We start from the raw sequence: 24,169 nt of genomic DNA on the forward strand, positions 1-24,169 counted from the left end.
AAACTTTAAAATATAATTTTAATAATTATAATAATTTTTTTTATAATTTTTAAAACTAATTAATAAATATTGATGATGTACTTATTTATTTCATTTGTTAAAAGCTATTATTGTATTGTCATGCTGCCTCAAGATAATTAATCACCAGAATCAAATTAGCAAAGGTTTAGGGCTCAATTCACATGTTGATTTCCTTCAGTTTAAAGGCAACTTCAAAATCCTGTTCTGTCTCACAGTGTTCTGGAATTATGGGGCCAGGTGGCAATCCTACTCCCACCAGAGAGAATTGTGGGAGTCTGGAACCAACTCTCCAGTAATGTTGTTGAAGCTAACACCCTGTAATCCTTCAAGAAGCTGCTTGATGAGATTTTGGGAACAATAAGCTACTAACACCCAAACGAGCAAGATGGGCCGAATGGCCACCTCTCGTTTGTAAACTTTTTTTCTGTTCTTTCACTCATATCCTTTTATCTTCCTTACTCACCAACCAAAAAAATAAGTGAGGTTTATTTCCTCACAACTCTTCTACTTAGCACAATTGTGAGATTTATTCAATCACTATTTGTTTTAAGTTACAAAAGCTTTACAAAACCAAAAAAAGGTACTCACCCACAAAAAGGCTTCCAAGCCCAATGGTCTCTTCTCTTTCTAGTCAGTGGAGCTCAGCACAGAAACCGCTTCCTGTTCCTGGAGTTTTGTGTTGAATCAATATGCCAACAGTCCCTTTAAACATTAATTTATTAGTTTATATAAAGCTTACAGTTGTTTTTTTTAAGAGGAAGTAAACAGAACCCCCGGTCCATCTCCTCTCCTACACTCAAAACACATTTCCTAATCGGCTCACCTTAATTGATGCAGCTGGAGAGTTCATGCTGTTCCAAAAAGACAGACCCCTTAAAGACACAGCGCTTCTCAAAATACAGTGCCATAAGTTTAGGGCTTGGAAAAATAAATATTCCTTACGTCACAGTTTATAAAGAAAATCAAATCCCTGAAATGTATTTGGGAAAATATAAAAGTTGCATCTGCTTGTGCTTTACTACTATAGTAAACCAGTTTCAGATGGGCAAGACAGCAGGGTTTAATAAAGGATTGGGATCCAATGCCAATGGACACATACAGTACAACACAGCTTTGTTGTAATTTTTTATTTCAGCACAAAAAGGTTCAATTAATGGCATTTACAATTTTACATGAAAATGTAATAAAGAAAAAAAAGGTAATAAAATGCATTATTGAACATCCCACATACAATTAACGACACTATCTTACTAACCCCATTGATTTTACACCATTAAAACAGCAGTAAGAATTAGCAGAGAGAAAGACAACCATCTGTGTTTACCTAGGATCCTACAGAAAAATAAAAAAAACCTGTTTGTAAATTCCTGGCATTTCATATGCAAAAATGCCTAGTTATTCAGTTTGAAACCTGTGCTGCTGAGAAATGTAAAAGTAAAAGCAGTCAATCAAATGCCATTTCAAAGCAGTTGCAAAAAAAATTCTAAGCAAGCATCACATTTGCTGGACATTATTTTTACACCTGGCAGAGCGAACAAAAAGCAATGAGCGAAGGTGTTCATCTGACCTTACCAGTGCCCACTCTTCTTCTGAAGAACACATTTTAAACTATTACCATGTGTCACATGCAAAAAGTGTTTAATAACTTATATAAATAAAAGTACACCCTTAGTTCTAGATCTGTTTTTACTTCCATTATAATATTACAGGGACGAAAAGTATAGATCAGGACTATCTACAGCCTTTTTTAATGTGCATACCTAAGAAATGTGTTGTTAAATCTGCCATTCACTTAAGACACCACTTTAAAAATACTTAAACTGCTTTACAAAAGAATACTTTCAGCCAAAACAGAACAAGTTGCAATGACAGGAGAAAGTATCACTTTCTTGGCTAAACGCCCAGTGCTGAATTTATACCCAAATAAAAAGAAACAAAAACACTCAATGCTGACCAATCTATTTATAAAAACTTTAATTTAGTAAAGGTTACCTTGAATGCAGTAATGTTTGCTCTTTGGGTCTTAAATTCACTCATAAAAAATAGCAAATATTTCAATGATTACAACTGAACCTAGTCCTGTCCAAGGAAAACAACAGCAGAATGGTGGTTTATTCAGAATATCTGTGATCCTATCAATCGTTTCTCCGACTAGGTTTTCTGCAATCCTATGAAAGGTGTTCTTACTGTGCCATGTACAGGAAAGTTATGAACTGGCCTTCTCGCCATTAAGGGAAGGGAAAAGACAAGTATAGCAAACAGCACTGAATTCAACCCTCCATTTAAACTTTTAGCATGTAGCCCCTTACATCACTATGTTGCTGTCCTTTTTTGTTTTTTTAGCAGAAAAAAGCTATTGTGATTGTAAATACAGACTGCTGAGCTAACTGAAGCAATCTGGTGTTGTAATGGATAGCTCCACATCAGACTGCAGCGCCACGCATGGAAATGAACCCTGTCTGTGCAGAATAGCAACCAACCTCCATCTGAAGCAGGATATGCTTGCTATTAGCACTTCAATCAAACAGAAGAACCTCTGCAGATTAAATGACAAATGCATTCTTATAACATGCAGCGTTCCTTAAGCAATACTGACATCAGGGTTTTTTTTGTTTTTTTTTTGTTTTTTTTTAAATTAATTTTTCTTAATAAAAACTTGCTGCTTTGGGGAAAAATGGTAACAAAATGACTAATGGATTTGATATAGTCTGCAGTTATTTAACAAGATCTATAGGGCAGATGCTGAATTGCTGTCTTTTTTGAGGCTGCTTGGTGTACATCCTTAAAAATCAGTACATTCATGTTAATATACTTTAACTGCATTATATTTCAGCAGAAAAGAGACATCTTTAGACACATCTACCTGATGCAAACCTGGATGTTAAAAGGTATGCACCAACTCAGCTCAAACACAACACAAAATAAACCCTCTACAAATACAACCAAAACATGTACAGCATCCACCAAGTATAGATTTCTTTAAAAAACAGGACTAGATAATGTTCAGCTTGCTTTAAAACACACTGTATATCTACTGCTGTACAGCAGGCTTCCTCTACAATAAGCTTGAAATAGTTAGTTTAATAGATTTTATATATAATTAACAAATACAGGGGGGAAATATGAATCCTATCACAATATAGCAGTCTGACCCACTCTAGTTAAGTAGTCACACATAAAAACACAGTAAATAATACTTAGAAAAGTACAAAACCGTCAAGGAGTCATAATTTCTCCCTGTATATTTGTAAGGAAAAAACATGAAACATGTCATACAAACCTCAGAATCCCACACATTTTGGGACATTTTTACATTTAGCCTATTGTGAAGGACAGCACCCCAAATCAGATGCCAGCTAAGGTTTTCCAGCCATTCAAAATGGCTGGCTTAATATCTTTTAAACGTACCTTACTTTTCTAGCAAAACTAATCTACTTATTTTTAATCCTTCATTACAGACGAATATATATGAGCTTTAAATTATTTTCAAAGAAATATATGATTGATACCACACAAGGTTAGCGGTTTAATAAACCAGTGGCAGTGCTAAGCAAAGCAGGGCTGGTCACTGTCTGCTGATTATGCCAGTGTCACACAGCTCTCATCTGCCGTTCCTGTCTTCCACTTCTCATCACTGTAGAAGAGGACTTCTCAAACCAGAATATAACAATGGCACAGCCACCACAAATTGTGCAGAACACTCTAATCCAGGAACAACAGCAATGCTTGTTAGAAGTAATGTCTCACCCCCTTCAATACACTTTATAAAATGAAGAAGCAAACTGCCTTTACCAGCTATTTGTTCAATCAATAGGCAAATTCCTTCCTCACCCATAGATATTTTACATGGTTATATCTCTTACATTGTCTGCGTTTTCAGTATTAAACTGTATATTACTCCCCCTTAGCACCTGCACGGACAAACACTGGACCCCTTAGAAATAGCTCACAGAGACTAGAGAATATGTGTTCTACAATGTGTTCCTTCTTGGAACTCCAAAAGGGGGGAAAAAAAAGAGGGTAAATACATGAAGATTGCCATCACCAATGATTTGCCTTTAAAAAAAAACACATTCAATTAAATCAGAATTACAGGAGTGTCCTTTGAGGGTAAAATGGGAATGAAGCTTTAAAAAATGCTGCAAATTCAGTATGCTAATTTCACTGCTGCTGTGGAAGCCCATTCCCAAGGATGCCGGGTGGCCCGAGAAGTTTTTGTCTCTGTTTAAAAATCCAATATTTTGCTGCTTCGGATGATCACTTCTTTGAAAAATAAGTTAGTCCAAGTACACTGGATGAGGTCAGACATGGTAACTTGCAGCTGCCTCCAGCTATGTTCTTTTCTTTTTTACAGCAGCTTTACAAAGTGGCATACTGACTTTATAACCGCCCTGCATATTAAAACAAAAACACTCCTGATAGTAAGAGCAAACCAAGTCAAATATATGTAGGCACACAATGCTTAGAGTAATTTTACTTTCGTGAAAGTGCATCTTTTTAAAATAGACAGGAGGGTTGTGATTGGGAGCCGACAAGGTGGCCAGGCCCAGCCCCGCTAGTTCCTCTGCTGGAAGGCGTTCTGGGCCGCAGTGGCAGCAGCTGTGGAAGCGGCACTCTGGACGGTTCTGTTCGTGAAAACGCCCTGCGAGAACTCCTCCTGCGCCTTCTGGAAGCTGGCGCTGGTCCGTCTGTACTTCGAGTGCACCTGAAAACGCACCAAAGACCGAAAACTGTTATCCCAAACGCAACAGATGATTAAAATGTCTGTTTATTAGTTTCTATGAGCCACATTGGGAGAAAAAAATAAATAAAAAATGTCCCCACCCAGACCCCTTGCTCACTAAATATCTAGGTATCCCTGAATAGAGAATTGTCCCCTAAATTGAAATACACCAAGCACACGATATATTGCGGGCGTCGGGGTCCAATACAAATCCGCTTATATATATATATATATATATATATATATATATATATATATATATTATATATATATATAGAGAGAGAGAGAGAGATCTGCGATATAGAGAGAGACCCACAGTAAAACAATTAGGCTAACAACAAATACTGTTCAAACACTCCCTCGTTTTATCGGGAGCATCAGGGTCCAATATAAATCCTCAACGTAACACGCTTTCTCATTTTTTGTATAAAAAGCAGCACAATGTTTTAATTTGTACTGTGGAGGGTAATTGCTTCTCATCAACTTAAATCTCCAATTAATTTTGTGAATCTTCCTCTCCTTTCTCAAATGCCCAAACTGCTGCATTGAATGAATCCATTCCCAACATAGGAGGCATGTTGCTAGGGAGCTGCTGTCACTGCCCTGTGACTTTTGCTAGTGTATTGCTTAAAAGACCGCTTCAGCAAGTAGATATTTAACTTGCTTTGTGCAATGTGTGTGTATACAGTAACAGCACGATATTAATGCTTTGTTTTTAAATGTACTGTATAATTTAGTTTGTGATGTGCAGTACAAAATAAAACGAACAGCAATTCTAAGTGAAATTGTCTATGAATAGAGCAGCTAAAGCATGCACAGTTAGACAGTAAAAATGGGGAGCCAACTCCAGGACTGCAACATATCCGAATCTGCAGTATAGCGAGGGGTGGGTGTATATACAAAATATGTTAATATAATGGTGTTGCACACACTGGATTATTTGATCATTCAGATAAAGCTATCTGCATGTGAGAATCATTGATATTGCTTCAAGTGAAGAAACAGCTCCTTGGATTTGTGGCGATTGCTGTTCTTCACAAGTCTAAGAAAAGCAGCGGTCATCACAAAACCAAGCAGCTATTTTTTCACTTGTTTCACTATGAATGGTAAATTAGCCCAATGAACCCTAATGACCCTCACCTGACTGTCAGCACCTGATTTCTGAGAGCTCAGTCTGAAAAATCAAATAACTGGTGTGTGCAGCACTATCATTTAATTAAATAATAAAAGTTAAATTTTCTATTACAAAATATTTTTTTTGTTGTACAAAATGCTGATAGACCTGCCTCTGTTTTTCTGGTAACATAATATACATCAGTAAAGTAAAGCAAAGCTTACATAAGTCACAAACACATTTTCAAACTTCTCCCAAGAACTATGCTAAACCCTCTGTGCTTGGTAAGGTGTTGTACTCAGATTACATACCATCTTTAGCAGGATGATTGCCATGACCGCGCAGGCAGTGAAGAAACTAGCCACCACCATCATGATGATAGCTACAGCATTATTGGTGCCAATCACAGACAAGGCAAGAATCCAGCCACTGCAATCAAACAGTGAGAGTAAAAAATAGTCAAGGTATCAGTGGAACAGAAACCCTCAATCCTCATACAATTATGTCAAAAGAATAAAAATACATAAATATATAGTAATAGCAGCACCCTAAATACATGTATACATGAACTAGAATCAAAATTCCAAAGTAAAAGTTCATGTTGGTATCCATATGCATTTTACTGTATTAATATTCATGGGATTTATTCTCATCTGCACAACATAGAATGCACACTTAGAAAGAATGAGAAATAAATAGAAACTGTGTTTAGTACTCGGAGAGAGTAGCCAGAAGAATGCTCACACACACACACACACACACACACTAGGCTGCAGGGGAGGTACAACATACAGCCAGAGCACAGAGATGTGTGGATTCCCAGGACCCCGTAGCGCACTCACCTGTTACCCCAGTGGGGGATGCCGACTGCCTGGATAATATAGACAGCCGTTTGAACGAAAAAGACGAAAAAGAAGAAAAAGAAGTTGAAAGAGCTGTCGGACCTGAAAAACAAACCGAAAAAATGGTCAGTTAATTATAATTTTTCGTACAGAGCACGGTCAAGTCTTTATAAAGCTCAATACGCAATCTAATTGGCAGGACTAAACACTAGCACTCACCTAAAGGCTTTGTAGATAGGCCTGTACCAGCAGACGAATGCACAGGGGGTAAACAGAACAAACCACAGGATTGCCAAGCCAAAATCGACCCCGCTGCTGCTACTTACAGTGAATATTGCCAAGCATGCCAGCAAGTTCAGGAACAGAGTCACTGAGTGAACTAGGAACGAAAAAAGAAAACTGCATTCATTATTATTATTATTATTATTATTATTATTAATTACATGCATTTGTTCTCCATGGTATACCTCATAACTAGCCATGAGTGGATTATCTCCATAATTATTGCTGTAAACAATACTGGACCATTTTTTGGCTGTGCCAGATTCACAAATAACCACAAGCTATGGACAACCGTGCACAATGAAAAGTTCAAACTAACATTCTGACATTGTGTAAACATTGTTGTTCACAATGCTAAATAAGTGCTCCATTTAGTAAGCAATACATAATGTACTCAAATAAACAGCCCAAGTAACAACAAAGCAAAATAATAGGAATGGCAGCTCTGATGGAATTGTAGTAAACATGGAATAAAATTAATATCTAAAAAAATGTCAACCAGAAGTATATATGAAGTATGCTTTGTTCGTGGTTACTAAAACATGGCGGGGCGATTAAAATAAATGTGGACACAAAACAGTGCATTTTATATTGTTTGACACCAATTACCAAAAGGAAAATGTAAAATCTTAAAACCCTATATATCTTTTTGGACCCCTGCGGACAGATTTATTTCAATGAATTTGTCTGAAAGTCTATATCAGATTCTTAGTGCATCTTGGTTTGCTCAGGCTGGTAATGTTCCGATATATTTGTATATAAATACATAAATAAAGCTTCTACTTACACATCCACAGGTAGTACATCATCTTGCATGTCCTCTGGAAATCTGGGGGAATGTCCTCAGCAAAGTCCTGGTAGAAGCAAGGCTTCACTGGAAATATCCTTGGAAGAGGTGGCCAGTTGTTTTCTCTGGCTGTAAAGAGAGTTTTGTCTGAAATCACTATTCTTATTTTTTTATTTATCAGTTTATGAACCCATCTTAGCCCTCTCTGTACCCACCAAACATGTACTCCAAACGGCAGCAATTTAACAAGACACTGGGGACCCCTGTTTGTATTTTCCATAAAATGTATTCTTTGGAAGTAAAATAAGACTTCCATTTGCCTATTAATAAAAAACATAAATTATCTTAGAAGCTACCAAAAACTTATTTTCTAAGACTACAGAATCTGCAAACTCTGCGCACTGCATGCTTTCTTTGGAGAAAAACGAAGTGCACTCACTAGACCCCGAGCTCTTGTTTTGGATTTCCCGTTCCCTGCGGTCCAGCTCCGCTGCTTTCCTCTCCAGCTCTTCTTGTTGTCTCAGGAGGTTTACCTGGGCAGCTGCAGCTGTGGCCTAGTAGTAGCGTACAAAATTGAAGTTATCACAAGATATATTTACCTGCAGACAGACTTATTTAACTGAATTTGTGTGAAAGTCTTCTATGTTTCTTAGTGTATCTTGGTTTGCTCAGGTTGGTGACAGAATGGCCTAGCAGATGCTAGGTTCGGAAACAGTGCACCTCTTCTGGTGTTCGGAGCCCTAAATAGTATTGCGAGCTGGCAGGAATCGTGTCCTTCAAAAAAGTAATCGAGTAAACGATACAAAACAAGTATGAAGAAGTGAACTTTGTTTCTGCAGAGGCTCCGTATGATCTTTGTTTTAAACTAGTAGGGAACAGGTGGCAGTCATAAACAACAAAATCAAATAGATCATATCATATTGCTGGTTAAAACACAGCATACCTGTTTTCTCTTATGGTTGTTACTATATTCACAAATTCTGAGATCTGGTTGGAGGTTACAACAAATGTCGAAGCAAAACGGTTCATTTTTACTGGATCAATGGCCATTATGAAACTCTGATCAAGAGAATTATGAAATATAGTCGTGTACAAAATGTGAAGAGACCATCTAAAAGTGTATGGTCTGTGTTTGATACAGCCAGAAGTTAAAAAAATGTGGTAGTGAAACCGTTTATTTTTACGGAATACCTGAGAATCAAAAGATCCAGCTATGTACCGAATATGAAGACATTATATCAAAGTGTGCAGTCAGTATCTAGCTCTGATCTAAAAAGTCAAATGACCTCAGTAAGGCAGTTAGAATACTAAACATCCCATAATAAAATCAGTGAGTCGTAGGGGGATTAATTATTCTGCTTTTGAACAGGTTGCTAAGTGACTAAATCATCCTCATCTAATAACTATCGCTGAACAATTTCATTAACTATAAATAAAACTGTTATTAGTGCACACTCGTTTACTGTACCTGCACATTATTCTCTCACCTTGTCCTTCTCTGAACTAAAGTGATCTGATATTAATAATCGTATTCCATAATACATGTCCACTGGCCCTGAGTTTGCAATCAGATGCCTGACCTTCCTAATCAGTAACACCTGTAATACACAACTGCTTGGAATTTACTGAAATTCAAAACGTTAAGCTGCCAGGAAGAAGTTAATGAATGTACAGATAAAATCCATATCTCTGACATCTTTCAGAACTGAGTACTGCTGTACCATTTCAAACATAACATGCAATAGAAGTGTGGTTTTTAACATTACAGCAGTTAACTCTCACTGAAAAACTAATGGATGTTCCTAGAACATTTCTGAATATAGAGATGTGTGCTTCCTTAAACTTGGGGGGTAACTGTCCCTCCTGGGAAAGCTTTGCATCTTCTGAACTAACAATGCTACAGAGGTATTCACTAGTTTAATGCAAACTATTGATAGATTAAGACTGGTTCTTTAAAACACTGTCCCTCTGTCATCTATAAGTAAATAAAGGGCCACAAATACACGAGAGGTGAAAGTAACAAACAAGTAAATAATATAATGCAAACTCATCTATTAACAAAAAAAAAATGGATTCGTACAATTCATAGTAAATGCTTTACTTTTCATATTAAATAGCACTGTACATGCCACTACGCATCATACTCTATTCGCAAGACAACTGCTTAACCTTCAACAACATCACACCGAGCTCGAGGTGGCAAAACCCTCACAATGTGCGCTAATATGCAGGAAAAGAAGGGTTTGTGTATATTTCACGGCACAGCCTGTGAATGCCTACTTGTGCCACTCTGCAACCTACTTTATGTAGAACAGAAATTCTCAAGCTTAAAAATGATATCCTGCTTGAAGTGGCACATCCAGAACATCTACGTGATTTCCCCCTTAGAATGTGAGCTAATATTCAATACGCAAATAAGTAACTAACTAAAGTTAGCTATGATTGGCTTGACGTGTCGGCAGACAGCAAGAGCAAGCCCCGATTTCCTCGATTGAAGTGGGCGAGGGTGACGGGAATGATTGACACTTTGTACTTGCACAGTTCAAATAAAATGTATTTAAATAAACTGTGGAGCAAAAGTACGCAGCTCAAATAAAGACCTTGCTCCCACTGTGTAAACTGAATTTCCTTTTAAGGGAAGCTCAAATAAAGAATTACATTTCAATTTAAGGTATGCTGTTTTGTTGTTAATAGATATTTTTTTTGTTAACAGATGAGTTTGCATTATATTATTTACTTTTTGTTACTTTCACCTCTCATACAAATATACTACAAAAGTGCAAAATCAAGCTGCTTTATGACCTGATGAGCTGGCTCAGATCTCAGATGGCTCTGTGGTGCAAAGCCCTGAAGTGTGCATGAAAATTGTGATCATTGATCAGAGTTCGATACCCTGATTAGAAGGCAGCACTGACCTGTGGGCTGGGCTCAACTGAAGGCTGCAACACGGCTGGCTGAGAAGGTGTAATCTGTGCAGGAATTGTGGTCTGTGCTGGATTAGTCTAGAAAAAACAATAAAACAATACCATTAAAAATCTGGTCAACTTGTGCAATTCTGTCTGTTATAAAATTTGAAACCTGCATCCTTTCAATCATAGTTTTACAGTAAAAAAAAAAAAAAAAAAGAATGACTATGCTACTGTACAGAGCCAGACAACAAGAAAAAGAAAATAAATGATCTGTTCTTGATCATTTCACAGTGTTTGTGAAGTCTTACAATATATATTAAAAAAGAAAAAAGAAACAGAAACATACCACCTTGGAGTTTTCAGTAAATGGATTAAATCCTTCAATTCCATCTGAACTAGAATTGGTCAGCTGTGTAACCGAAGGATCCTGCAACAAAGAACATTTTAATTACTATAACAGTACTGTATTTATCTATAAGGAGGAACTGTAACCAATTTGGGGTGAAAAACTATTGCATCTATGTATACCTTTTTCCAAAATGTAGACATTTCATTCGGGTGATCCTAAAAAGCTATACAGTTAAGATTACAGATAACCTCTCCCCATGTTTAAATTAGAGAGAAGCCAGCAAACAGAACTATTTGATCCTTGATCCTGGATTCTGAACACTTTGGACACTATTTTGGTACTAGACTATGGTAGGATTGTGTTTTGGTCCGAGTGACGGAGTAGCAGAATTCAAGGAGAGGGGAAGCTTGTGTTGTGTGTCTCCACAAACAGACAACAGCACAGCTTCAATGAAGGTGGGCAATCAGTATTACAAAGAACAAGAAAAGAAAAACTGTAGTTTCTGACTACATTCCAAGGGTGTGGTGTGCAAACAATTAACTTTGGTACTGGTATTACAATACAGTACTGTATCTCTCAATAACTAAATGAGGGCACTCCCTTACTGGTTTTACAACTGCACAGCCCCACAGAACCACACCAGGCAGAAAGACTAGTTTACTTTAGCTGCTTTTGTAGAAATACAGGGGAAATGTTCAGTTTCTTTCGGTATAGAATATACCGGTATGAAACCAATTTCTGCCCTAACTCACTTTTCAATACCAGTACAGTACCAATACAGTTGTGACACACCTGTCCACATTTCCATGACGACCGCTGTCAGATCTGTTAGAAATGGATCTGCTGTTACTGTAATACAGCATGTTTTTCCATCCTGTCCATGAACAGTATTTTGTTTTGGTGTTCAATCATTATTAAGAGACAAGCAGAACGTGAAAGAATGAGATGAACAAAAAGGCGAAAACAATTAGCTGTCTTTAAAAACATGAGGTTGCAAAGACAGTGGGCTTGCATCATGGCTTTGGCAATCCATGTTCCAGAACTCCAGTGTGGACAGGTGTTTCGGTACTGTTTTGGTATGGTTCTGCAACGATACCGGTACAAAAATGCTAGTGACAACAGGGCAGAAGACATGCTGATTTGGATACTACTCGTCAGTACTAAAAATCCTATAAAAATAAATAAAAAAAGGCACAAAACCTCCCTAACTTTTTTGTTAATAAATAAGTGTTTTCCAAACTGCAACCCATTCAAACGTCTCCATTGCATTGTACATCAGTGGTTCCCAACCCATGTCCTGGGGACCCCGTGTCTGCTGGTTTTCATTCCAGCTGAGCTCTCAATTACTTAACTAGACCCTTAATCAAAATAATTATTTGCGAATTAGACCTTTCCAATTGTGTTCAGCTCTTAAACAGTTGCAAAGTTTGTTAATTAAAAAATGTTATAGCTAACTTGAAATCTGCAACTGTTTATGAACTGAAAACAGTTAAAAATGTCTAATTAAGCAAATGATCAGTTCAATTAAAGGGTAAGTAATTGAAAACCAGCAGACACAGGGGGTCCTCGGGACCAAGGTTAGGGACCACAGCTGTACAGGACATGTGATTGTGTGCACACTTTCAATCTTGCGGATTTCATTTGGTCAATGTGGTATTCGGGTTTAAGCCAGGCATAACCAAATGATTAGTCGGGGTTTTAGCAAGAAGTACAAATTGTAAAATTGGCGAACTGCCTGAAAGTGGTAATTACTTGGTTTAGCAGAATGACTGTATAATATATATATATATATATATATATATATATATATATATATATATATATATATATATATATATGACTGTATAGTATAATACTGTATACAATACTAGGTCACTTGGGACCTTCAGGCTGCTGCGGGATAATAACCAAAGTTAAATTACCAGGAGCTTATCCCCACTGACCGTTTGTAACATTAGTAAGTGGGTGGTGACATTAACAGGAGTGATATGAAATAGGTTTGTCTGTTCTTGTAAGCATCCCATCTAGTGGTACTCTAACAGTATTATGTGATTAACCTAGTTAATAACAGAGGAAAAATATCAACATCGAGGTCGGGATAAGAAATCAGCTCCACTTCCTGTGCAAGACCTGGCCAGCTGGTGCAGTATGCACACCCTACAGGTAAACTAAGCTCCACATAATGAGATGTTGGAATTGGGCACTGCCCAGTTTTACAAACAGAAAAAGTCAAATGGGCACAATAGTTTAATGTTCCTGGCCTAATCGTATCTACAAAACCATGTTTATTTCAATAAACAATACAGCAGAGGTCGCTGGTGCGCGGTCAGCCGAGTTAGTAGGGTTTGATAGTTAGTAGGGTTTGAGGGTATTGGTTTGAGAGTTAGTAGGGTTTGAGGGTAATGTTTAAGAGTTAGCAGGGTTTGACAGTAGTGGTTTAAAAGTTAGTAGGGTTTGAGAGTTAGTAGGGTTTCAGAGTTAGTAGGGTTTGAGGGTAGTGGTTTGAGAGTTAGTAGGGTTTGAGAGTTAGTAGTGTTTAAGAGTTAGCAGAGTTTGACAGTAGTGGTTTGAGAGTTAGTAGGGTTTGAGAGTTAGTAGGGTTTAAGAGTTAGTAGGGTTTAAGAGTTAGCAGGGTTTGACAGTAGTGGTTTGAGAGTTAGTAGGGTTTGAGGGTAATGTTTAAGAGTTAGCAGGGTTTGACAGTAGTGGTTTAAAAGTTAGTAGGGTTTGAGAGTAGTGGTTTGAGAGTTAGTAGGGTTTCAGAGTTAGTAGGGTTTGAGGGTAGTGGTTTGAAAGTTAGTAGGGTTTGAGAGTTAGTAGTGTTTAAGAGTTAGCAGGGTTTGACAGTAGTGGTTTGAGAGTTAGTAGGGTTTAAGAGTTAGTAGGGTTTAAGAGTTAGCAGGGTTTGACAGTAGTGGTTTGAGAGTAGTGGTTTGCATATCTAAAGAACTACTTGTCCATGTGATGAAAGTTGCAAGCACCTTTAGCACTACTTATTTGTCTTAGGTCTGCAAAGTGAATATCATGGTGATCTACTTTTTACTGTTACTGATGGCTACAAATTGCAAGTGTACGGTCATGTTACAACTGTAAGTCACTGGCATAATTGTTTATATAAGAGTAATAAATTAGCACTGATCAGATAAGGAAGTCACCGACATTGTGAAATGACCATACATTTAATTTAATTTTAACTGTCTTAACAGAAATCAGTTGCAACTATGTGAATGCATGCATAGCATTTACTGCCATGTATTGTACTATTTGCACAGCAACTGCAGCAGCTGCAAATCTGGCTTGGTATCCCCTGTACTCTGCTGAGTTGTACCTGTCACTGCCAACAACACTGAACAGTGGAAAAGTGTGCTCCTAAAAAGTGCAACAGCACTCTGAAATATTGGTGTCAACATATATGCATTTTGTAATAGCACTGCCATTACAAGGCTTCCTGTAGCTTTCATAATAAGTTATCCTTCATTCCCTGCAGATAATTAGCCCACTAGTAACACACACAACACACAAATTAAAAACATCATGTAAAAAGTGTTATAGTCTGGCCTTTATACAGTAAGTACCAGAGGGAATTGCAATGTTATAGAAATGGAGCTGAATTTAATTTATAAATTTAAAAACCAAAAGTACCACACAAACTAACAGTAGCATGGTCTTGTTGCAGGATTGAGGTATTTAAAATTTGTGGCAGGACCACCCAGGAATTTTGCAACTCCTCTCAACATTAAATCTTAATGACTCATGAAGAGTGGAAAGACCAGCCTTAACATACTCATTCATATATCTTCACAGAAATGAAAATATTGCAACTGTTAAAACATGCATTAATTTAATTTTAAACTTCAGACAAATCTTCCTTCGTGGAATGTAAACAAACCTGATCGTCAAAAAGGTATGGTTTCTGAAAGTACATCAAAAACTTACTGCATGGAAGAAAGCAAAAACAGACACCAATATCATGATTGCGGAACATTGCAGTTCACTGATGACAGATTACAATGGGATATTCTAAATCCACGACTTAAGTAACAAAACTACATAATTGACCAATAAGGCATACAGCTGCTGTTAGTTTATTTTTATTTTTTATTGTAACCTTCAATAAAAGGTAACAACCTGTGCACGGCCCGATGTCTTGGAGGGTCTAGTACTGCCATGCTAGTTTGCAATTAATTTCATAATTAGTTATTGTCTGCAACTGACATTTCAATGTGGTCTCATTGGATATCAGCAATAAACTAAGAATACATTTTGCTTGACCAGTGTAAGCGGGAAAAGGTACATAATCTTTGTTTGCAGATACAATTATGTTTTTATTCCCCTTTATTTTATTTTTTTTTACAGAAAAACAATATCGAGCTCTTTCACTGAGCGAACAACAACTGCGGTTAATTTCTTGAAAGTAGGATTTTAACTGGTGCTAGTAGTTGATTTCGTTGCACAAAAGTATTGTACTGATTGTCAGTTCTCTAAAGGACAATACAAGATAAACAGTTGTTTTTCCCGAGCATTTGTGGTGTTAAACTTCTGGCAGATGTCTTGTACAGCGTTTATTACCCGCAGTAACATTTATGCAGGAAACAACCCGCAAAAAGCAAGCTGCCAGTAAGATTTCTACTGGCTCCACAGTACTGACTTGCTTAACATGGTTACGACGGGGAACAGCTTTTAATTCCACCTTCCAGTTTAGGGCTTGTTATTGTCGAATTTAAACCGCAGTATTAGATTAAGTGCAAGAGGAAAACTTTGTGAATTCAGCGACGGTGTACTTATTAAAACAACTGATGTAAAGGGATATACCTGCTATGAGGGCCATAAACTCATAGACGCCGTATCCACCGACACTACTGCGAGTACTGGCATGAGTATTGAAGATGTTGTTTTAATTTATTTATTTATTTATTAAATATTGTTTCAGTAATATATAATGCAAATCCGTTTTCTTACAAGGCCTACAGAGTTTTAATAATTTATCACACAATCAACAAAAACTACTGGAACTATTTCCTCTCCACCTGACTATACTAAAAGCGTTCCTCCCTCGCCTTCCGATTTGCAGAGGGGTAAAAATCTCGCTTATGTATTGGATAACAGCTTGTCAGTCATGCCACGTCGCTGGCGGAATGTCTACTGGGGCCCAGCCCAAGAACCAACCCAACAGGTTTCGGTGCTGCGTACAGACGTGGTTAAATATTTTAGTTTTAATCAATACATTTTAAGACACTGAAATGTTTAAGACAGTACCTGAAACGGGTTGACGTCCACTGGGTCCGCAAAAGGGTTGCTGTCGTATCCTGACATTGTAGTTTGTTTACTCTGGCTGCCTGATACAGCATAAATACTCAGCTCTCTTTCGCACTTTCTCTGTTTGTTTCTTTCACCAAGCACAACTTCGCATGCGCATTTGGGTGTGACGACAGGGTATGTCACTATTGGATCAGATGGGGTGGGGAAAGTTAGCATTGTGACTCAGTGTGCTAATAAAACAAAAATACCACTTCCCTTGTTATAATATGTTTGATTTGAACCTACCGCTCTGTCGAGATTATTTCCATCCAAAGTTGAAAAAATATATTTAAAAAAAAATAGGTCAATATCACACCTGGTATGTGTGTGTGTGTGTGTGTGTGTGTATATATATATATATATATATATATATATATATATATATATATATATATATATATATATATATATATATATATATATATATATATATATATATGTGTGTGTGTGTGTGTGTGTGTGTGTGTGTGTGTGTGTGTGTATATGTATATATATATATATATATATATATATATATATATATATATATAATATTTGTTTTATATATTTTTCTATTTTCTGCGTATGTCAAAGTCATTCTTTTAAAAATAATGACAATTCAAAACAATACTATTTAATATAATAATAGTAATAACAAACTATTTACAATGCTGGCTGGGACAATGAGAAGAAGAAAAAAAAAAACTTACAGAATTAAAGTAAGTCTCTCACAGCTGTGACAATTTCAGACCATGATGACATAGATTTGTGCTTGGCTCCGTGTAGCTTGGCTGTAGATATTTCTAAACGTGCGATGGACTGGAGATGTAATAACCAGGTATGATATGGAAGGTCAGGATTGAACCAGGACTGTATAATAGTTTTCTTTGCAGCAGTGAGAGCAGCTAAAAGGAGCCTACGATTAACTAAGGATACACAGAGTTTGGAATCATCATTTAGTAGAAATAAAGTGAATGTTGGTATAATTTCAGTCTTCAATAATTTAGAAACAGTAATAGCCACAATTAAGGAGAATTTTCATGAAAGTTTGCACGCACATTTAAATTGGTGTGATTTAGGCAACCCTTGGTCAGCCTGATACAAAAAAAGTTCATTATTGCAGTATAGAACAATTTCCAATGTTTCTGTTTTCACAGATATTAAATGGACCACTCTACTGCACGTTTTTTTTTTTTTTTTACAGTGACTTTTTCACCTATACAACGATGGAGTGAGAAGTGACAATGCATATGTTACAACTAAAACCTTGTGTCTGCCTTATTTTAAACTAGAAAAATGTAAATTATTTATTTGTACACGCTCAGTACTGCACTGACACCAGCTTATTAACTACGAGCTCTGGTGACATGCAAAGAAACTTATTTAATTAACACGTAGCAGTCTATATAAAGTAACGGCCACTGTAAAAGCTTTAATATTATTTTCACTTGTCCAAAGTAATGCTTTATCGTACAACACTGTGTCGCTACAGTATGATGCGAAATTATTATGTGTTTCATATTCTATGTCGATATTATTGTATTGTTTTTGGAAGTAATGTAGAACTATGGGGGAATTGTCCTTTGTACCGTCACCGGAGCAATACTGTTTTTCACAAACGTAATTGAAATGTGTTTCAGTGAACTTCGGGGATGTGATGGAATGAAAAAACGATGATGGTTCAGTAGCTGACTGTCAGCACAAGGGGCAAAATGCAGTTTTTAACCCTTTCAGGCGTGAAAATAGCAGAACAAAAACATTTAAAGTAGTTTTAGACACAAAATAGATATATTTTTAATTGACTTTTTTTCATAACACACTATCTCCTATCTGCACCCATATGAGTATCATGCATTTGGGTCTTAAGTTCAAGTATTATATATATAATATATATATATATATATAATATATATATTATATTATATATATATATATTACAGGGGTATATTTGCATCTCGGGTTTAATGGGTCGTCAAATTTTTTTTTTTAATGCATCACCACATGAGGTCGTCATGCATGAAAGGGTTAAGCCATCAGCGTAAGAGTTTTTATGATGTCATTTATTTTGCTTGTACAGTGTTTTTCAAGCTCTTGAATATGTTTTTCCCTCTTTAGCTACAGTTCCTTATATGTCCCATCATAGTTTGGTGGTTGGGAGCTAACCTCCCTCACGACACTGCAGTACACATCTCTAACTTTTTTAATACATTAGGGTTTTTTTTATGGCGAATCAATTTCTAGCACTCATCTACCTAACAACACTAGGTAGTCCAAGATTAGTCCTAATCCGGGTCTTTGAAACCAGCAATTAATCATGTTCAGTCTTAACATTTTGTATTGAGCCCACAGTGTTTCCTCTGTCCCGTGTGGTACAAAAGTACGCCTGGGGGAAGGTGGGGTTAGACAGTGAGGTGGCCAAGCTTGTTGTCATTGGAGACCCATTGGCTGTTATTGATCCAATGGGTCCAATCGGGTCCATGAGACGAGACAATATCGTCGTGCCAGAAAAAAACAAAACAAACTATCAACCTCAAAACAGTTAGGAATTTGTAAGAGTGCTGTTCTACTAATAAGAGGTAAGTACATGTTTAAAGCCTTGGTTGCTAAAGGTCTTCTCATTCAGTATGGAATTTCTCATTCAAAGGGATTTCATGTGAATAAGTTGTTCTTTATCAAGGTTGTGCAGGGGTCATTAAAGCTTCTCTTAGCACAGAGGAGCTGAGCAGAATTCCCTTTTCTGCATACAAAATTAGATCTGATATGAAGAGGTCATGATTAACCCGTAGAAACTGAAAGTCTCATAGAGTATATGTGTCCGTTGTATTGAAGGAGACTGAGATGTCTCGCACAGTTTATGCAAAATCCTCCTACCCCTTTTCATTGCTACATTGTGCAACTATGAACCACCTGCTTAAGTACACTCACAAGTTATTACAATTTAAACCCTATACAGATTTGTATGGGTTCAGTGAAAACTCAATATTCCTTAAAATAATGTAGCTCGGAAGCTGAGATTTGGGGGATTAGTGGGATGGATTAATGGACAGGCCTTCGTCGTTTTCGTTTATGGAATGTGACCCTGGAGCCATCTGCTGAGATACTAATACACCTGCTTGCAGTAGCACTGGAACAATTTTTAAAGTGGGTGTGCTGAAAGCCATTGAACAAAACTGTAACCCCTGGGTATGATGGAAGCCATACAAAGCCAGGGGGCGCTGTTGCACCCCCAGCACCCCTAATTCCAGTGACCCTGTCTGCTTGGAGTAGCAGAGAAGGACAGTCATTCGAACTTTGTGCAGTTTCAAGAACACCTATCTCGGTAGTGGAAACAGCTTTATAAAGCCAGGGCTGTCCTCTAATTTTGTAGATCTATTCCCCTTCCTCCCCCCCTCTCTCTACCAGCTGTGGATGGGTGCCCATCCCAAAGGAGAAGCCGTAATCCGAGATAACCGGATTTCCCAGAAGACACTGGGGCAATGGATAGTGGATCATCCTGCCTGCTTAGGGTCGAAGGTCAAGGACACTTTCCAAGGCCAGCTGTCCTTCCTGTTCAAAGTCTTGTCTGTCAACATTGCGCTGTCCATCCAAGCTCCTCCCAACAGGGTAAGCATTACACTGGCAGTACAATACATTTTATTGAGGAAAAACAATTGACATGAGCATCTGTCACAGCAGAGTGACTTGCTTGGGTTTGGCGCTCAGCCTCACCTTTGCAGGCACTTGGTGCTGCTTCAGAATTTTATCAAAATCTGTCAGCCGGTGCCTGACAAGGCCAAACATTAGGTGGAGGCTGGGGAGGAGGAGGTAAACCTGGAGCCTGACACTGACTTTAAAGAGATGTTTAAATGGAACTGGCTGCAATACTATTGGTAGCTGCCACTGACTGAAGGTTGACATGGTGGTTGCAAGGATTTTCCTGTCAATCATATGATCATATTTAGAGATGAATGACAAGTTTCCTGCTTGCAACTTTGCTCTGCTTTACATTCATCACAAAGTCTGGAATGGATCAGTGGGCACTTGGCCATTGATTAACTAAGAGTTTTTAACAGCTAAAAACAGAAACTTACAGAAACTATATCCCTTTTGTGTAACAGTTATATGATTTGGATAGCATGGCTTTTATTTAGCCCTTTTTTATTGTTTTTGTGTTTTCTCCTTTTTATTTTTCTGCAGGAGTTAGCAGCAAGGCTCCACACTCAGTTCCCTGAGCATTACCCTGACAGCAACCACAAACCTGAAATGGCCATCGCACTCGCCCCCTTTGAGGGGCTCTGTGGCTTCCGGCCTGTGGAGGAGATCGGAGGATTTCTAAAAAGTAAGCTCTAGAGAAATGTTATGCTGTTTGTAGTGTAGTTTTCACAAAGGAATCAAACCATTGTTCCATCACAGAACGAACTACTTTGTTTGCAGGAATGAGTAGCTGACTTGCTGTTTCTTGCTTTTGTGGTTCTATGCTGTTATTTCCTCTCTGAAATTTGCCTCTGCAAAAATCAGTCATTTGTTTTTATTTGTTCTGATTTAGCTTTTATTTAACCAGTATAACTCAATGTACAATGTACAAACATTTTATTTAGGCAGCCAGTCAAACTGGATTGAGAAACTAGCTGTTCTTCCTCACTGCATATCTCCATGAATGGAACTCAAGTGTTTCAGTGCCTTGACCACAATGCTAAATAGTTTTGACATTAAACAGTGAACAGAACAGTAAATTGGCAACAATTGTATTGTATTGTAGTCTTTGTTTTAGCATTTTGGAACCATGTTCCATTATGTTATTGGTATAATCTAATAAAAAAAAATCAAGTTTTATCTTCAATTTCAGAATAAGCGATTGGGATTTGACAGTTGACTGTTTCACATAAAGATATTACAAATGAGATTGTAAGAAAGAGGATTTCTGACAAGTGTTTTTATATTAACTCTTTCAGCCCAGTAGACCTGTACACAGGTCTAGGAAATAAAACTTCACCTGAAACAAATCTATTTTAAAATGTATACTTTTTGTTCTGTATAGATCAGTGTGGAATAGAAAACAAATGTAAAAATGATCTAAAATACAAAACTTGTTCCAAGTGTGTGACTTTCTGATGGCCCTATGCTTTTGCAGAGGTCCTCGAGTTCCATGCCCTGGTTGGGAACGAGGCAGCGGAGGAGCTGCAGAGCAGCGTGGGAGACCTCCTCAGAGTGCCCGGAGCCCTGAAGAAGTGCTTCACTAGGATGATGAACTGCGAGAAGAAGGTGTTTGTCAACCAGCTTAACATTCTGGTCAAAAGAGTCTCAGAGGAAGGTGTGTGCTGACTGTCTCGCTGTGTTACATGTGGTGGGCTACAAGTAAATATTTGTCCTGTATCACAATGCACAACTTATGTATAGCAGTACATGCTATTAATTGACCCAGTAAATATTAATTGATCCAGTAAATATTAATTGATCCAGTAGCAGCAGTAAATATTATTATAGATATTTTTAGATAAATTGCCTTAAAGACTACATTTTGCTTGTTTTCATTTAAAATAATGATAATGAGTTATGTTATTGTTGAGCAGGTCATTGGTGTTTCTAATTGATATATAGTTAAAGGGCTATCAAATAAAATAAGATTCCTGCTATGTTTCTGTGGGCTTTCTGCATTTTTCCCTGTTGAATTCAGACCTTCTTGGTACATTTCAAAAGTGCTTGTAACTACTTTCTCTGCTAGCGGCCACAAGGAAAGATACAACCAGAGTAATGGAGAATTGTTACTACGGTTACACTCCCAGTTTCCAGGTGACATTGGCTGCTTCTCCATCTACTTCCTGAACATGGTAAAGTTGGAACCAGGAGAGGCCATGTTCCTGGGAGCCAACAAGCCTCACGTTTACCTGTTTGGAGGTGAGCGCTAACCTTGCCCCCTGAAAACTTTATCAGGATTTTCAAAGCGTTTACACTCTCCAGTAATTTCATCCTGTTTAGGACACACTGTGGGAAGGAGCCTTGTAGGTGAAGATTTTGAAACAAGTGTTATAAATAGCATAGATAATAGCAGAGTGGTTTATTAGGATACTAGAATAAGCAGTCACCAGTGGTGATAGCACATTTAAACAATAGTGTGTGCCACAGTCCATGTCGCTGATATTTTCTGGACCCACACACTGAGTTTAACGGTGTTCTGCTGTTTTTCTGTCTTGCAGACTGCATCGAGTGCATGGCATGTTTCGATAACACAGTGCGAGCTGGCCTGACTCCCAAGTACATTGACGTCAACACGCTTTGTGAGATGCTGAGCTACACTCCTGCTCCAGCCAGTTCCAAAATCTTCCCTGTGTCCCGGTACCCCTGCGATCCCTTTCTCCTCATGTACGACCCCCCTGTCCCGGACTTCACTGTCATGAAGATACAGGTTAACCCTTACCTAAATACATTGCCTTTCCCAGTAAAAAAAAAAAAAAAAAGGTTTCCTCTATAATGAGGCATGACAGTGTCCCCTGTGGTTTATAGAAAACTTGCTGAATTGAATCCTGGTTGTGCTGAGTTTATGATCTTGACTGCGGGCCCACAGAGAGCAACCAGTACTGGTCAGACGTCTGAAAAGGTGAGGCAGAGACACTGGCCAAGGCTGGGCCTCCATGGTTCGTAGCTTGGGTGCATCCATTGCTTAGGTTCGCCAGAAGAAAAGAGTGCTTAACAGTGATCTTCAGTCCTCGTGCTCCGTAAGTAGATGATGAACATAAATCTTGGAGTAAATTAATTGGACATAAAAGAAATGTAAAAGCCTTGCGCCTCTTAATGTGGTGTGTGCAGTTAGCACCTCTAACGGGGGCTCTTGTGCCTTGCAGATCCCTGCATCGGTGAAGCAGTACAGTGTCCTCCATTGACTCTGCAAGCATCCTGCTGGTAGTGCAGGGAGAGGCCACCAGTGTCTCTACAGCAGGCCTCTCAGAGATGAGCACTAAGCATAGCTCAGTGCTCTTTATCTCCGCTAGCGAGATCGTGTCTCTGCACATCACCTCGCCCGCAGGCATGCTGCTTTTCCGGGCCTGCTGCAAAGGTCTGGTTGAGCAAAGTGAACAGAAGTGGAATATTGATTTCATTAATCCTGGATTGACACACAGTTTTGAAGTGCTTTTGGGACAATGTGACAATTGATCCCAATGCATTTTGAGGGGATGTTTAGTGAACCCATCAGTAGTTTCAGTCCTTCAAGCACTGGGTTTGAGTTGTGTACATGAATGTGAAATAACATTAAATACTCTGGATGATGTGTTTGCATCTAAGTGATATCAATGATATGTTACCGTATTTTAACATTGCATCCAATTGAGCATTGCTTGATTAGGTTCAAAAGAGTGGTGTGATCCTCAAATAAGTATAAAAAGTCTTCACAAGTTGTCTAGAAGTTGTGATAAATCCAAAGGAGGTTGTGCCAGATTTTAAGATTCACTGAATGGATGTATTGTCTGTATATGATTTTCACTTTCCGTTACTAAACATAGGGGTTATTTGAGACTCATTCTAAAATGTATGTATTTAATAAACTAGTCCATTCAGACACTGGACATCACTGTATATTGTTGTAGGCAAGTCTGAAAACATATTTTATTAACTATTAGAAATGCTTTCACTTAATGGTAAAGAATGGGAGATGGACAAATCCATTGAACCGATATGCATACCAACATGGGTTTGTTTGTCTAACAAGTAGTGTATGGATGTTAATGTTTGTAAAAACTTTATTAAATATCTATTGAGTAATTCATTTGTTTCTTCTCCCAATTTATTTAACATGTCTGGTCACACCCAAATCCCTGCCTCATAGCAACTCCACACAAAGGCATGATGTAGTAAAGTCTGGACTGCTATGGAAACTCCAGTGACAGAAGAAC

At 37.8% G+C, this 24,169-nt stretch overlaps 1 protein-coding gene and 1 pseudogene across 2 annotated transcripts; one reads left to right on the forward strand and one right to left on the reverse strand.

Annotated features, from left to right (window-relative positions):
• Nucleotides 1–1,133: 1,133 nt before the first annotated feature.
• Nucleotides 1,134–16,449, reverse strand: LOC121299027 (secretory carrier-associated membrane protein 2-like). 2 transcript variants are annotated; one of them, XM_041226479.1, is made up of 9 exons: nucleotides 16,284–16,449; nucleotides 11,028–11,105; nucleotides 10,685–10,771; nucleotides 8,209–8,323; nucleotides 7,770–7,898; nucleotides 6,920–7,079; nucleotides 6,701–6,802; nucleotides 6,170–6,287; nucleotides 1,134–4,726 (listed from the first exon to the last, which is right to left on the reverse strand). In XM_041226479.1, exons 1-9 carry the CDS (start codon nucleotides 16,338–16,340, stop codon nucleotides 4,577–4,579), a joined length of 996 nt encoding a protein of 331 aa, XP_041082413.1. In that variant the 5' UTR covers nucleotides 16,341–16,449; the 3' UTR covers nucleotides 1,134–4,576. The 2 variants fall into 2 exon arrangements, with proteins under 2 accessions (XP_041082413.1, XP_041082412.1); XM_041226478.1 differs by having other exon boundaries at nucleotides 11,025–11,105; nucleotides 16,284–16,448.
• Nucleotides 16,450–17,149: 700 nt separating this feature from the next.
• LOC121299375 lies at nucleotides 17,150–23,432 on the forward strand (annotated as a pseudogene).
• Nucleotides 23,433–24,169: the final 737 nt, after the last annotated feature.

Source organism: Polyodon spathula, chromosome 24 (assembly GCF_017654505.1).
Source record: "Polyodon spathula isolate WHYD16114869_AA chromosome 24, ASM1765450v1, whole genome shotgun sequence".
Taxonomy (NCBI): Eukaryota; Metazoa; Chordata; class Actinopteri; order Acipenseriformes; family Polyodontidae; genus Polyodon; species Polyodon spathula.